Raw genomic sequence first — 14909 nt, forward strand, 5'->3', positions numbered from 1 at the left:
AAAACCAAGAAAGTAGTCTTCCAACAACCCCAAAAGAAGATAGTTACACAAACATAATTCAACCTCTAATAACAAAAATAACAGGAAGCAAGAATCATTTTCCCTTAATATCTCTTAATATCAATGGACTCAATTCACCAATAAAAAGACATAGACTATCAGACTGGATACATAAACAGAACACAGAATTTTGCTGCACATAGGAAACATACCTCTGTGAAAAAGACAGACACTACCTCAGAGTAAAAGGATGGAAAACAGTTTTCCAAGCAAATGGTCCCAAGAAACAAGCTGGCGTAGCAACTCTAATATCAAATAAAATTGATTTTCAATGAAAAGTAATAAAAAAAATATAAGAAGGGACACTTCATACTCATCAAAATAAAAATCGACCAAGATGAACTCTCAATTTTGAATATCGATGCCCCAAATGCAAGGGCACCCAAATACATAAAAGAAACTTTACTAAAGCTTAAAGCATACATTGCACCTTACACAATAATAGTGGGGGACTTCAACACCCCACTCTCAGCAATGGACAGATCATGGAAACAAAACTAAACAGAGACACAAGGAAACTAACAGAAGTTATGAACCAAATGGATTTAACTGTTATCTATAGAACATTTCATCCTAAAACAAAAGAATATACCTTTTTCTCAGTACCTCATGGTACCTTCTCCAAAATAGACCATATAATTGGTCACAAAACAGGCCTCAACAGATACAAAAAGATTAAAATAAGCCTTGTACCCTATCAGACCACCATGGACTAAGGCTGGTCTTTAATAATGACAAAAACAATGGAAAGCCCACATACATGTGGAAACTGAACAATGCTCTACTCAAGGATGACTTGGTCAAGGAAGAAGTAAAGAAAGAAATTAAAGGCTTTTTAGAATTTAATGAAAATGAGGACACATCATACCAAAACTTGTGGAACATCATGAAAACAGTAAAAGTAAGAGGAAAATTCATAGCTCTAAGTGCCTACAAAAAGAAACTGGAAAGAGCATACACTAACAACTTGAAAGGACACCTGAAAGCCTTAGAACAAAAAGAAGCAAATATACCCAAGAGGAGTAGACAGCAGGAAATAATCAAACTCAGAGGTGAAACCAACCAAGTAGAAACAAAAAGAACTATACAAAATATCAACAAAACCAGGAGCTGGTTCTTTGAGAAAATCAACAAGATAGATAAACCCTTAGCCAGACTAACCAAAGGGCACAGAGACAGTACTCACATTAATAAAATCAGAACTGAAAAGGGAGACATAACAACAGAAATTGAGGAAATTAAAAAAAATCATCAGATCCTACTACAAAGGCCTATACTCAACAAAATGGAAATCTCTGGATGAAATGAACAATTTTCTAGACAGATACCAGGTACCAAAGTTAAATGATGAGCAGATAAACCATCTAAACAGTCTCATAACCCCTAAAGAAATAGAAGCAGTCATTAAAAGTCTCCCCACCAAAAAAAGTCTGTGGCCAGATGGTTTTAGTGCAGAATTCTATCAGACCTTCAAGGAAGACCTAAAACCCATTCTCTTCAAACTATTCCACAGAATAGAAACAGAAGGAACACTACCCAATTTGTTCTATGAAGCTACTATTGTGCTCATATCTAAACCTCACAAGGACCCAACAAAGAAAGGAACTACAGACCAATCTTAGTTATGAATATTGATGTAAAAATACTCAATAAAATTCTTGCAAACTGAATCCAACAACAGATCAAAACAATCATCCATCATGATCAAGTAGGCTTTATCCCAGAAATGCAGGGAAGGTTCAATATTCGGAAATCCATCAACACAATCTAGTACATAAATAAACTCATAGAAAAAGACCACATGGTCACCTCACTAGATGCTGAAAAAGCATTGGACAAAATTTGACATCCCTTCATGTTAAAAGTCTTGGAAAGATCAGGAATTCAAGGCACATACCTAAACATAGTAAAAGCAATATACAGCAAGCCAGTAGCCAACATCAAACTAAATGGAGAGCAACTTGAAGCAATCCCATGAAGATCAGGGACTAGACAAGGCTGCCCACTCTCACATTACGTATTCAATATAGAACTAGAAGTCCTAGCCAGACCAATTAGACAGCAAAAGGAAGTCAAGGGGATACAAATAGGAAAACAAGAAGTCAAAATTTCACTATTTGTAGATAATATGATAGCATACTTAAGTGACTCTAAAACTTCCACCAGCGAACTACTAAATGTGATAAACAATTTCAGCAAAATAGCTATATATAAAATCAACTCAAACAAATCAGTGGCTTTCTTCTACTCAAAAGGTAAACAGGCTGAAAAAGAATTTAGGAAAATGAGACCTTTCACAATAGTCACAAATAATATAAAGTATCTTGTAGTGAATCTAGCCAAGCAAGTAAAAGATCTGTATGACAAGAACTTCAAGTTTCTGAAGAAAGAAATTGAAGAAGATCTCAGAAGATGGAAAGCTCTCCCATGCTCCTGGATTGGCAGGATTAACTTAGTAAAAATGGCCATCTTGCCAAAAGCAATCTACAGGTTCCATGCAATCACCATCAAAATTCCAAATCAATTCTTCATAGAGATAGAAAGAGCAATTTGCAAATTCATTTGGAATAACAAAAAACTCAGGATAGCGAGAACCATTCTCAACAATAAAAGAGCTTCTGGGGGACTCACCATCCCTGACCTCAAACTGTACTAAAGAGCACTAGTGATAAAAACTGCATGATATTGGTACAGAGACAGGCAGGAAGATCAATGGAATAGAATTGAAGATCCAGAAATGAACCCGCACACCTATGGTTACTTGATCTTTGACAAAGGAGCCAAAACCATCCATCGGAAAAAGGACAGTATTTTCAGCAAATAGTGCTGGCTCAACTGGAGGTCAGCATGTAGAAGAATGCAAATCGATCCATTCTTATCCTGCTGTACAAAGATCAAGTCCAAGTGGATAAAAAAACATTCACAGAAAACCAGATACACTGAAACTAATATAGAAGGGAAGGTGGGGAAGACCCTTGAATACCTAGGCACAAGGGAAAAGTTCCTGAACAGAACACCAATGGCTTATGCTCTAAGATCAAGAATTTACAAATGTATTGTATAAAATTCCAGAACTTCTGTAAGGCAAAGGACACTGTCAATAAGACAAAACAGCAACCAACAGATTGGAAAAAGATCATTAGCCATTCCTAGATCAGATAAAGGGCTAATATCTAATATATACAAAGAACTCAAGAAATTAGACTCCAGACAACCAAATAACCCTATTAAAAATGGGGTACATAGCTAAAGAAAGAATCCTCAACTTAGGAAATTCAAATGGCTGAGAAGCACCTTAAGAAATGCTCAACATCCTTAGTCATCAGTGAAATGCAAATCAAAACAACCCTGAGATACCACCTCACACCAGTAAGAATGGCTAAGATAAAAACTCAAGTGATGGTAGATGCTGGCGAGGATGTGGAGAAAGAGGAATACTCCTCCATTGTTGGTGGGATAGCAAACTGGTACAACCATTCTGGAAATCAGTCTGGAAGTTCCTCAGAAAATTGGATATAGCACTACCTGAGAACCCAGCTATACCCCTCCTAGGCATTTACCCAGAATATGCTCCAACATATAACAAGGACATATGCTCCACTATGTTCATAGCAGCCTTATTTATAACAGCCAGAAGCTGGACAGGACCCGGATGCACTTCAACAGAGGAACGGATACAAAAATGTGGTACATTTACACAATGGAGTATTATTTAGCTATTAAAAATAATAAATTCAAGAAATTCTTAGGTAAATGGATACAACTAGAAAATATCCTGAGTGACGTAACTCAACCACAAAAACCAGACATGATATTTACTCGCTGATAAGTGGATATTAGCCCAAAAGCTTGAAATAGCCAAGTTTCAAGGTTGTGCCACGGGATGCAGTTATAACTGGAGTGTGACTTTACCTTAAGGAGTTCTGCTGTAAAGGTGGTTTGTAAGAACACTGGACTCTCTAATTTACGTAGTGAATAAAATCCAGAAATGACAGGGCTTAATTGTCTGATCTTGATGCATGGTTAAAAACTCAGTATACCTATTGAGCTTCTCAGTGTTGATAGAAAGAACCATCTAATATAATATAAAAGAGATGACCAATTCAGTGATAGAACAGGAAATTCATTGGTTGCCATGTGACCATTTACATCCAAATCTGGTTGTCTCCATCAATTACTTTTGAGATTTTTTGAAAGTAACCACATCTCTTTAATTTGACCAATAATTTTTTTTTTGATGAAAAGGTGAATTATAGAGAAAACTGTAATTGTAGAATTGGCATCAGATGATTTAGTTGCAGTATTGGATAATAAATATTACACAGAAAACAGAAATAAACATCTTTTTAAAAATCCCAATTTTAAAACTGTTTTTATATTTTTTGAGAGCTCCATTGAATATATTTTAATCATAGTAATTTTTTCCTCAGCTCTTCCTAGATCCTATCCTTTCCCACCCAAAGTTACATTTTCTAACATTGTTTCAAAACAAAACAAAAATTATGGAGTCATGTTGGTGTTAGATATCTATTCCTGGTGTGAGGCTTGACCTGGAGTGTAGTTGATATACCCAGTGTCATGCCATTGACGTAAAATGACTTTTACTCTCCCAGGGCCTCTCTGCTGGCCATATCTCCTAGGTGTAGGGCAGGACGTTGAACTCCTCCCCACTAGGATTTTCTCTGGTTTGAGCTTGTACAGATCGTGTGAATTTTGTCACAGTCTTTGTGATTTCATATGTATATTTGTATGTTGTATCTGTAATGCTGTTTCCTTAAAGTTATCCACTACATCTGACTCTTATGATCTTTCTGACTTCTATTGTATATTGAGAACAGACATGTGTTGCGGTAAATCTCTTGCCCATATGAAGTCCATAGAAGAAAGGACACAAGTCAATAAATATCAAATGAATGCTGCATGCTTAGATTGGGCAGATTTACCATTAAACTACACTATTCCCCGGCTAAGAGAGCTCTTAACAACTTGTGGTTTCCTAGGTCATTGTTGTCTTCGTCCTCTCTCCTTCCACTGCCAACCACTCTGCTTCCACCAGCCGCCCCTCTCCTCCTCTGCTCTCCTGATCTTATCCCTTTTCCCTGCCTCTGGCTCCTCCCACTCCTCTTCCACTGCTCAATCACTGGCTGTAGCCTTTATTTAACAAATTTGATTGGACAGAAGGTTTACAAGATTCACTCCTCCTTCGCAGCCCCTCCCAGGAGTGGAATTACCATGACAAGAGGCTAGGGCTATCCACCACATTTCCCCCTTTTTGTCCAATAAAAAAATTTTTTTCTTTTCACATATTAATTGAACACTAACTATATTACCATGTTGTGATTGTTAAAGTAGAAGATAAACCTAACACCCAGTCCATCATTTTTGTTAACTAAATAGAACCTTTGCCATCTCTCTCAATTAAAAAAACTTAGTTCTGAACCTGGCTTATGTCCTGTCTTCAGAATGAATAGCATCTGAAAACCATCCTCTCAAAGTAAATAGCCTGGGTTGGCTGTGAGATTATAAATCTTCAACCCCATCAGAAATCCAGAATGACTCAGTTAAATAAAGATATGGGAAGCACAAAGCGTGGCTTCTAAAACTCAACCAATTTAAATAGACCACTGAACATCTAGACAGTTCCTTATTTCAAAACGTTGGAGCATCTGGTTTTCAGCCTTCTGGCCCAGGAATCATCTGACAGACCTAGTAATGCAGAATTACTAAGGGCTGATTACTCTGTCTTGGCAGATATAATCAGTCGACTATTCCGCAAGTGTGTTTCTTTTTTGCACAATATTTCGTCTGTAGATGAAAAGAGGCAATTCTTGCCTAGTGGCTATCATACCACAACTGATGTAACTCCAAAGATGCTCAATTTTTTCTTAGAATCCAAGACTGGGAAGCTGTCAGGATCAGATAGGTCTCTAATAAAATAAATGTTTATATAAGAATGTTTGTAACATCAATTCTATGGATTTCTGATGTTTTTGAAAATCAACTATGTAAGGCAATCTGAACAGTTGTCTGTTAATTCCTTTCCACTATTTCTAATTAAAATCTAGAAAACATCCTAACAGTAAGCAATGAGCCATGCAATTACCATAGGCCTCTGACTCACAAGCCAACCATCTCAAATCAAGTGGTTTTTTTTTTTTTTTTGATTAAAAAGGACTGGGTCTAAGCCTTGTATTTCTAAATAAGATATGTAGGCACAATGCCTACATGAGAATAATATATTAATCCCACTTTTGTATTAATAAGAAACTTATGCCAGTGAAAACCCTAAATTTGTATAAAATAAATCCCATATCAATGTAAGAGATTATAATTTCAACCTTGTAACTATCATAAAGATTTCTTACCAATGTAAGGTATACCTAATTTTTTTTAAACTGGGTCTAAGCTTTGTATTTCTAAATGAGTTATACAGGCACAATGCCTATATAAGAGTAAAATATTAATCCCAGTTAATTCCTGAGATTTAGCTCTCTAATTCCCTTCCTGTCTGAAGCTACATTTGTAAAGTATTCCTTAAATTACAACACATGTATAATTTACAAAGTAACCAGAACAATCTACCCCAACATAAGGAACTGGGGCGATGATCTCCTTTTGTCTGCTTCCAGCTGAATTGGGGTGAAGAATTCCCATCTGGGGGCCCAAAGGGAAACAGGAAAATTGGCTTAGTCAAAGGAGAGCTAGCTGGCATCATTTGCCTTGAAGTCACTGTGTACTGAGAAAGTTCATAGCAAAGCTGACACCATAACTGTTACAGTCAGAAAGGCTGGACAGGCAAGCTAGCTGTTCTGGAAAAGTTCTGGAAGCAAGTCCTTAAAAGAAGCAGCTTTGATGCAGTTGCAGTAGAATCAAGCACGAAGCTGGAATAGGAGGTCCCAGAGACTCAGCATCCCCGAATATAAATCATGCTAGGGCTGAGTTTCTCTTCTTTCATCCTGTAACATATAAAACTTAAAAGCAGCCAGTTAAGCCTGTATAAGAGACATAACACCATATATACATCACCCATTTGGTTGGTTGAGTTAGTCTCCCTTTTCTTCTGTGTTGACTAGTGCTTCAGGGGGTCTCCCTTTGTCATTTCTGATCTTTATCATTTTGGAAGGAACCCACAGCTTTTCTTTTCCTGTGGAAACATAAGCATAACCTCTCCCACAGTGTAATACATTTCCCACTTTCCATTCTGACGTCATAATATCCTTAATATAAACAGGTTGATTTAGTTCAGTAGTTTTGTCCACCATCCAATGTCTCTCAGCAGCTGTGGTGTTTTGTTCATTAGCATTTTAAAAATTTAGAGTTAATAAAGCACTATGTAATCTATCTTTGGGGGTTCTTATTGATCCCTTTTGCCTATTAAGCATCTCCTTTAGAGTTCGATTAGATCTTTCCACAACTGCTTGTCCCGTAGGATTATGTGATATGCCTGTAACATGTTTTATATTATAATATGTAAAAAACTTCTCCATCTTATTAGAGGTATATGCTGGACCATTGTCTGTTTTAATTTGTATGGGTATTCCCATAATGGCCATGACTTCTAACAAATGTGTAATTACAGAATCAGCCTTTTCTGATGCCAAGGCAGTTGCCCATTGAAATCCTGAATATGTGTCTATAGTATGGTGCACATATTTCAGTTTACCAAACTCTGTAAAATGAAAGACATCCATTTGCCAAATGTCATTTCTTTGGGTACCCTTAGGGTTAGTTCCTGTAGGCAATGGAGTTTGGTTATATAATGAGCAAGTAGGGCATTGCCTCACAATTTCCTTGGCTTGTTGCCAAGTAATAGAGAACCCTTTCTTTAAACCTTTGCTATTAACATGATGTTTTTTATGAAATTCTGAAGCCTCTAGCACGCTTCCTATCAATAGCTGGTCGATATCATTATTACCTTGTGCTAGAGGGCCTGGCAGACCTGTATGGGATCTTATGTGTGTTATATATATTGGGTTACTTCTATTTCTAATAATTTGTTGTAGTTGAAAAAATAAGGAGGTCAATTCAGAATTATCTTGAATAAGTTCAGCAGTCTCTATGTGTAAAACAACCCTTTCTGCATATTGAGAGTCAGTTACTATATTAAGGGATTCTTGAAAATCTGACAATACCATGATTATTACGTATAATTCAGATTTTTGAATTGACTTATAGGGACTCTCAGCCACCTTACTTATGTCTTCTGATTTATATCCTGCCTTTCTTGACTTACTAGCATCAGTGTAAAATGTAGGGGCTCCAGATATCAGAGTTCCTTTTAAAATACGAGGGATAATCCAATTAGTTCTTTTTATGAACTGAAGCCACTTGCTTTTAGGATATTTGTTGTTAATCTCTCCCAAAAAGTTACTACATGCTCTTTGCCAATGTTCATCTTGTGCCCATAACGAGATAATTTCTGCATTAGTAAAAGGTACAACAATTTCAGCCGGGTCCATTCCAACTAATTGTCTAAGTCTCATTTTTCCTTTCAGTATTAATTCAGAAACCTTCTCAACGTAGGTTTTTAACTTTTTACTCTGTTTATGAGCTAAAAATATCCACTCTAGGATATAATCTTCTCTCTGCATAAGAATTCCAGTAGGATAGTGAGTAGAAGGTAAAATAACTAAGATGCAGTCCATTTTTGGATCAATACGATCTAGATGTGTATCCTGCAGTTTTACCTAATTACAATTGAGCATTGTAAAGTCACTTCATGTTGACAAATTGTAGGTGTTCTTGTTAACTTCTGAATACTGCATGAAGAAGTTTCTCTAATGAGCATTGAGTAATGTAGTAGTCTATGTATATAGAAGATTTAGGAATCTTTTCATTTCTACATTCATTTAATAGGTTAATAGTAGTTAGTTTTTACCAGGGCTCATGACATATCTAGTCTCAGTTTTGTGGCCTCATAGACAGTATCTGTTATTGGTTCCATCTCATGGAGTTGGCCTGAAATCCAAATGAAAAAGTGATTGGTCATTCCCATAACATCTGTGCCACAGTTCCACCAGTGGGCATGTCTATCAGGCAGGTCATCATGTCAGCTCACATGGCTTACAGCTTAGTGAGAGTGATGATTACTTTTCTTATCCAGTGTCAAGTACAGCATGTTCTAGTACTGTGAACATGACCCAGTGACCTGAGTTCTTTAGATATATTAAGAGAGAACATAGGGATCTAAATGAAGAAGAATATAAAACAAAACATTTAAAAATAATATGAAAATTATTCCCCTGAGAATTTCATGTATACACAAGATATATTTTTCATATATATCACATATTCTCCCCTCAAATTCCTTTGAATGCCCTCCCAATTTTCCACTCAGCATCATGACTTTTATAACCCACTAAGTCTAATTAGTGTTGCCCATATGTGCATAGTTTTGGGTCATAAACTGGAGCAGAGGCAACTACTTGGTGCTACACCCCTAGCTAAAAACTGATTCTCCCTTCCCTGTCAGCTATCAACTCTGATAAGCTCCTCAGCTCATCTTTCCTAGCAACCCCTGATGGGATGTTGACTGTTTTGCTCTTGCATGTGTCTTGTCATGATAACCAGGGCTCTGTGACTTCATGGGTGTAATGATATCATGTCCACATGATACCAAGGAATGAATATTTCTGTCTTCATAGTTAATGATTGTGTGGATCTGGTGTAGATCTGGTCCTGATTGTTAGTTCAGCTGAGCGCTCTTTGACTTTTCCAATTGCTTGAAAATATTTCCACTCATTTTGCCATCATTTGTGTGTGTGTGTGTTGTTTGCTTGTATATGAATTTACATGTTTACATGTGTGTCTGCATATGTATGGAGGTCAGAGGTTGATGCCAGTGTGTCTTTTTCAATGTCTCTCTACTTTATAATTATGATTTGAAATTACATTTTTGTGTGTATGTGAACGGATGCACATACATCTCAGAGCCTGTGTGGATGCCATAAGTGAACTTATTGCTGGTTCTCTCCTTTTGCCATATGGTCCCTGGAACTGAATACAAGCTGTAAGTTTTGGTGGCTGGCAACTTACTCACTGAGCCATCTTGCTGATCCTTCACTTTATTGTTTTAGGCAGAGACTGTCAATGAACTCACTGACTGGCAAGACTATCTACCCAGCAAGTTCTAGGGATAGTCCTGCCTTTTCCCCTATATCACTAGGATTACAAGTATACACCACCTTTTCTGGCTTTAATGGTGTTTATTGGGATCTAGTTGTCTGGTGATCCCTCTGACCCTTTTATCCTACCCAAATTAGTTTTTTTAAATGACACTTATGAACCACTGGTAAAGTAGACATTTCTGGATATGTCAGGCATTACAGACTTTCATAGTGAGGCAGACTCACCTGGTATTTTGCTGAGGCAAGACCCATGGGAGGTCATGTGATGTTTAGAGAAAGTATTCATTGGTCTTGCATCTTTGTCTTTGCTGATCTTCACTTTGTTTGAGAGAAGCATGGCAGAGAACTTATCCTGGTGTCCCTGGCTAGTCTTGGTCTTTCCCACTGACTCATGTCAACTCAGTGGAGGCCTGGTAGTTTCTATTGGATCATGCAATTGCTGCTGGTTTGTGTTTTGTATTCTAATACTACAGAATACTGTGCTTGCATTCTGACAAACAGAGATTGGAATTGCCCCCAAAGAACTACTTATAAACAGGTCTACATCCCCTTATCTTATTTACCATCTTTCCTCCCCTATCTTTGGATGGTAGGCTAGAAAGGGGTTTGAAGTGGAGAGGTGAACATCTTGAGTGTCTTCTATTGCACTACACTGGGAGGTAGGGGTTATCTGGGTATAGGCAGCCATTTTTATTTTATTGTCACTGTTGTAGGACAGCGAGGAACACACAATAAATTCCATCTTCATTTCTTGTCCTGTTACTATGATAAATACTGTGACAAAAGCAACTTAGGGGAGAAAGAGGTGACTCTGCCTCACAGTTCTTAGGGAGAGTGTCTTGGAGGAGACATCAGTGTGGCAGGAGCCTGAAGACTGGTCATGTGGAATCCACAATCAGGAGGCAGAACGATGGATGCTTGCTGATGCTCAGTTCCCTTTCTCTACTTATGCAGTCCTAGATCCAACATGGTACCACCCACAGTGGGTAGGACTTCACACCTAATCAGCTCAATCAAAAAATTCTTCACAGGCATGTCTGAAGACCTATATCCTTCCTAGGTGATTCAAGATTCTCTGAAGTTGACAATACTAACAGCCATAGACTCCAAAGAAGTCTAAGAAAACTTTCAGAGATGTGGGAGGAGAGGAAGATGATGCTAGGTCAATCTTAAGAACAAAGTTTCATCTGAGCTATATTATAAATCTTTTAAATGTGGTAGAATTAAACTATGGATATATTTCTGAAGAAATGTGTCAAACCAAAATGGATTAACATCACCAAACTTTTAGAGTCAAGTGGGCATCCCAAATGGGCTCACACAAGTGTGATTGAAAAGGATTAGTATCTTTTATTGATTCAGTGGTTTTGCCATTGATGTGTATAGTGACAAAAGTACATCACACATTTGAAAGATACATTTATTCATATTCTTAATGTCATATATTTTTACAAAGTGAAAATTTGATACACATTTATTAACAGCCATTACAATGGCTTCTATTGATAAAACTACAGAGAAATAGTTACTGCAGTTAGAATTGAGAATTGATGGAATTTACTTGAATGAGTGAAGCTGGTCCCACAAGATTCAGAAGATGAGCCTCAGCATCTACTATTGAGTTAATAATTTCCTTTGAATCACACAATAGATGATACACTGCTGAGCCACTGACCATGTTCAATGAATTTCTGAATACTCAGTCATCAGGGAAAGCTGATTAAGCACATATTATGTTGGTCTTATTCTAAGGTTCATTAAATTCTCTGGTGTTCTGTGAAACAGTCTCCTTGAAGAATATAACATTGTTCCTGAGGGAAATTCATGGTCCAGTTCTGGGTTTATTTCTTGAAACAACTTTTAGGATGATGGGTTTTTCTGGTTGGAAAATAGGTTGCCTGCTAATCTTCAGGGGGATCTGCAGTAGTTGAACAATCATAATGAGAAGCAGTGAGTGAACCACCAGCAAAGGCAGAAGCAAGGAGATCTGTTACATTAAGGACCATGATGCTTTATACACACAAATACATTATATATCTGCATGTGTGATATAATAATATCAATCACCTATATCAGCTATCAATCCTGAATTCTTTATGCCTATAATTACTGAGACTGGATAGTAAAAGCCCTTATCTATATTTTATACAGGAAAGTATTAGTTGAACACCTACTGTCTATAAAGAGCCAGGGAACAGTTCTGTTTGTTTGGGCTCTTTAGTGTCTTAAATTTTAAGTGAAAAGGACTTAGATCATATCTTAAGTATATGGAAAATGTGTTTTGAAGACAATATCAAGTTAATTTTACATTTGTTGAAGCATAAGAAAATCCTGAGCCAGTATCACAATTTTACATCTATGGAGGGGCTCAGCTATCAAAGTTCTTGGGCATCAGGTGTCCTCACTCAGTTTGGTGGTGGAGAAGAACTTCAGGAAGCTTTGGTTCTAGTTATTTTAGCTTACAAGGTTTGTGTGAAAGGTGAGCTTCTGAGTAATTTAAGGTTTTCATAATTATTTTGCTTCAGTAGCTTCAGTCTGGAGGATGAAAATACCCACTGTAGCAATTTGATCTCAGTACAAAGAAAAAAGGAAAGAAAATTGTCATGGGGGAGGGATGTCAGGCTGTCAGTGACTAAAACTTGTCAGGTGTCCCCAAGTCCTGCTTACGTAAATATTATTTGTCAAGGACAGTTCTTGCCTCACCTGTGTCTCCTCACAAGGCTGGACAGTGAAGTTCTGCAGGACTCCTATGACAGCAAGTTTCATGCTGATGAGAGCAAACCTCATGCCAAGGCAGTTCCTGGGTCCATTCCCAAAGGGCAGGTATATATACGGATTAATGTTACTCTTGTTTTCTTTGCTGAACCTGGAGACACAGAAGGGATGAAAATGAGGTGATAGAACATAGAGACAACAAGAGCTGCATATTTTGAGTTCACCCCAAGCAGGATCACATAGCATATATTTGTGGACTTGTAGCTGAGCCCTTGCTATAGGTGCCTGACTAAAATCCTGTGAGCTAAGGGTCCTTTCCACTCACGCCAATAGAGAGGCAATCTCTGTGCTGTTGGGACCAATTGAAGTGAATGTCTTTAAAAGATAAAACATATTCTTAAGCACAAAAATTCTCATCCAGAATGGTTATATGTTCTGCTCTGAAATTCATATTGGGATTGGACAAATGAAGGCAAAATAGGTTCCGATTTCACACTTGGGGGGACATGTAGCAATTCTGTTAATATAAGGAATGCTAGTTTCCCCTTCTTCCCAATGCTAACCTTCCCTCTCATTTCTTTCCTTTTTAAAGCTCTGCTCATCTGTATTTTCCTTGATTCCTTCTTCCTCTCTCCCTCACTCTTCTTAGAAAAGGTTTTTCTTTCTCCCCATACTTTGTAGAATAGCTAAAGTCAAATAATTTTCTGGGGCAGAGAACAAGTCTCTATTGTAGCTTCATGTGTGACTTTTATGTTTTCCTTCTCCATGAAGCTAAAGTAAATCTACTGACCACTTAGAGCTGACTTTATTCAAATTTGATTTTTTATTATTTGAGTATATAAATGAAAACAAATGGTCCTAAAATAGTGAGAATAACTAATTGGTGTTTTAAAACTGTTTTTATATTTTGGAGAGAAGATGAAATATTTACATGTAATATACTATAAAATAACATGGGAGTGTGGACAAATTGGGTTGTGTGTGGATAGGAAATCCACACAGTGGACACAAGAAGTTTATTATAATAATTATGTGGGGCTTTGGAGATGGCTTACCCAGGAAAGTACCTGTCTGGCAAGTGTGAAGAGTGGGGTTTGATCCCAAGAACCTTAACAGAATGTTGGTCATGGTGTTGTGTGCCTCACAGTGGTAAGCTGGTAGGTGGGGATGATTAGAACCCTGGAGTGCACTATCCAGCTATGTGACTCCACTTAGTGCAATCCTAGGTCAATGAGAGGTCACAAACAAAAGGTGGAGAGTACCTGAAAATTGGCCTCTGAGGTTTGCTCCAGATCTCAGATATAACAATACTCATGCCCATCCAATTGTGCACATATACTTACATATATATGCTCCTCCAATACACACACACACACACACACACACACACACACACACACACACCCCTGCAAGCACCTATACACATACATGGATTCTCCCTACACAAAAAATCATATGGACTCATAACCAATAGTATACTGAAGTACAGGTCAAATATTCTATACACTTACTTAGGTATTTCACTGACTGACTCAATCCCAGTAATCATCTGCAGTTACTGTTTGATGATTGTATAAGTCAAAGAAAAGTAAAGTGATGAGCTGTGAACTACAGGAAGCAGAAGTTGTCAGAATGGGGAAAACCCATAAACTTTATGAGAAAGTCAAGAGAACAGAGAAATCAATCAAATCTGATAGATTCCTTCTGTATGTTCAGTGTGCAGACATAATCATGTCATTAGGGCCACCACTGCCAACAAGACAAGGTCACAGTTATAAGGCACAGTGAACATGCCTATGAAGTCTGGCTGCCACACTCACTCTCCCTCAAGCCACTGTCTTTAATTTTATTCTTGGGTTTGCTTTCCAATACATTAGGGCAACACAATCTATTTTAAAACTAAAAACATGCCTGATTCCTGACCTTGACTCTAACAAGGATGTTCAAGCCATTTCCAAGGAGGAATATCTCAGACTCAGGGGTGACTCAGGCTTTTATGGAGACTGG

At 37.5% G+C, this 14909-nt stretch overlaps 1 protein-coding gene across 2 annotated transcripts in view; it reads right to left on the reverse strand.

Moving 5' to 3' along the window:
- Positions 1-11514: 11514 nt before the first annotated feature.
- Positions 11515-14909, reverse strand: part of LOC143438119 (cytochrome P450 3A25) — a 34885-nt gene continuing 31490 nt past the window's right edge. For both annotated transcript variants that reach the window (XM_076923702.1, XM_076923701.1), the window contains 2 exons: positions 12891-13053; positions 11515-12105 (listed from right to left, as the gene is read on the reverse strand). In XM_076923702.1, the coding sequence (XP_076779817.1) occupies positions 12010-12105; positions 12891-13053 (259 nt within the window). In that variant the 3' untranslated portion in view covers positions 11515-12009. The remainder of the gene's footprint in view (positions 12106-12890; positions 13054-14909) is intronic.

This window comes from Arvicanthis niloticus, chromosome 24, assembly GCF_011762505.2.
Source record: "Arvicanthis niloticus isolate mArvNil1 chromosome 24, mArvNil1.pat.X, whole genome shotgun sequence".
Lineage (NCBI taxonomy): Eukaryota > Metazoa > Chordata > Mammalia > Rodentia > Muridae > Arvicanthis > Arvicanthis niloticus.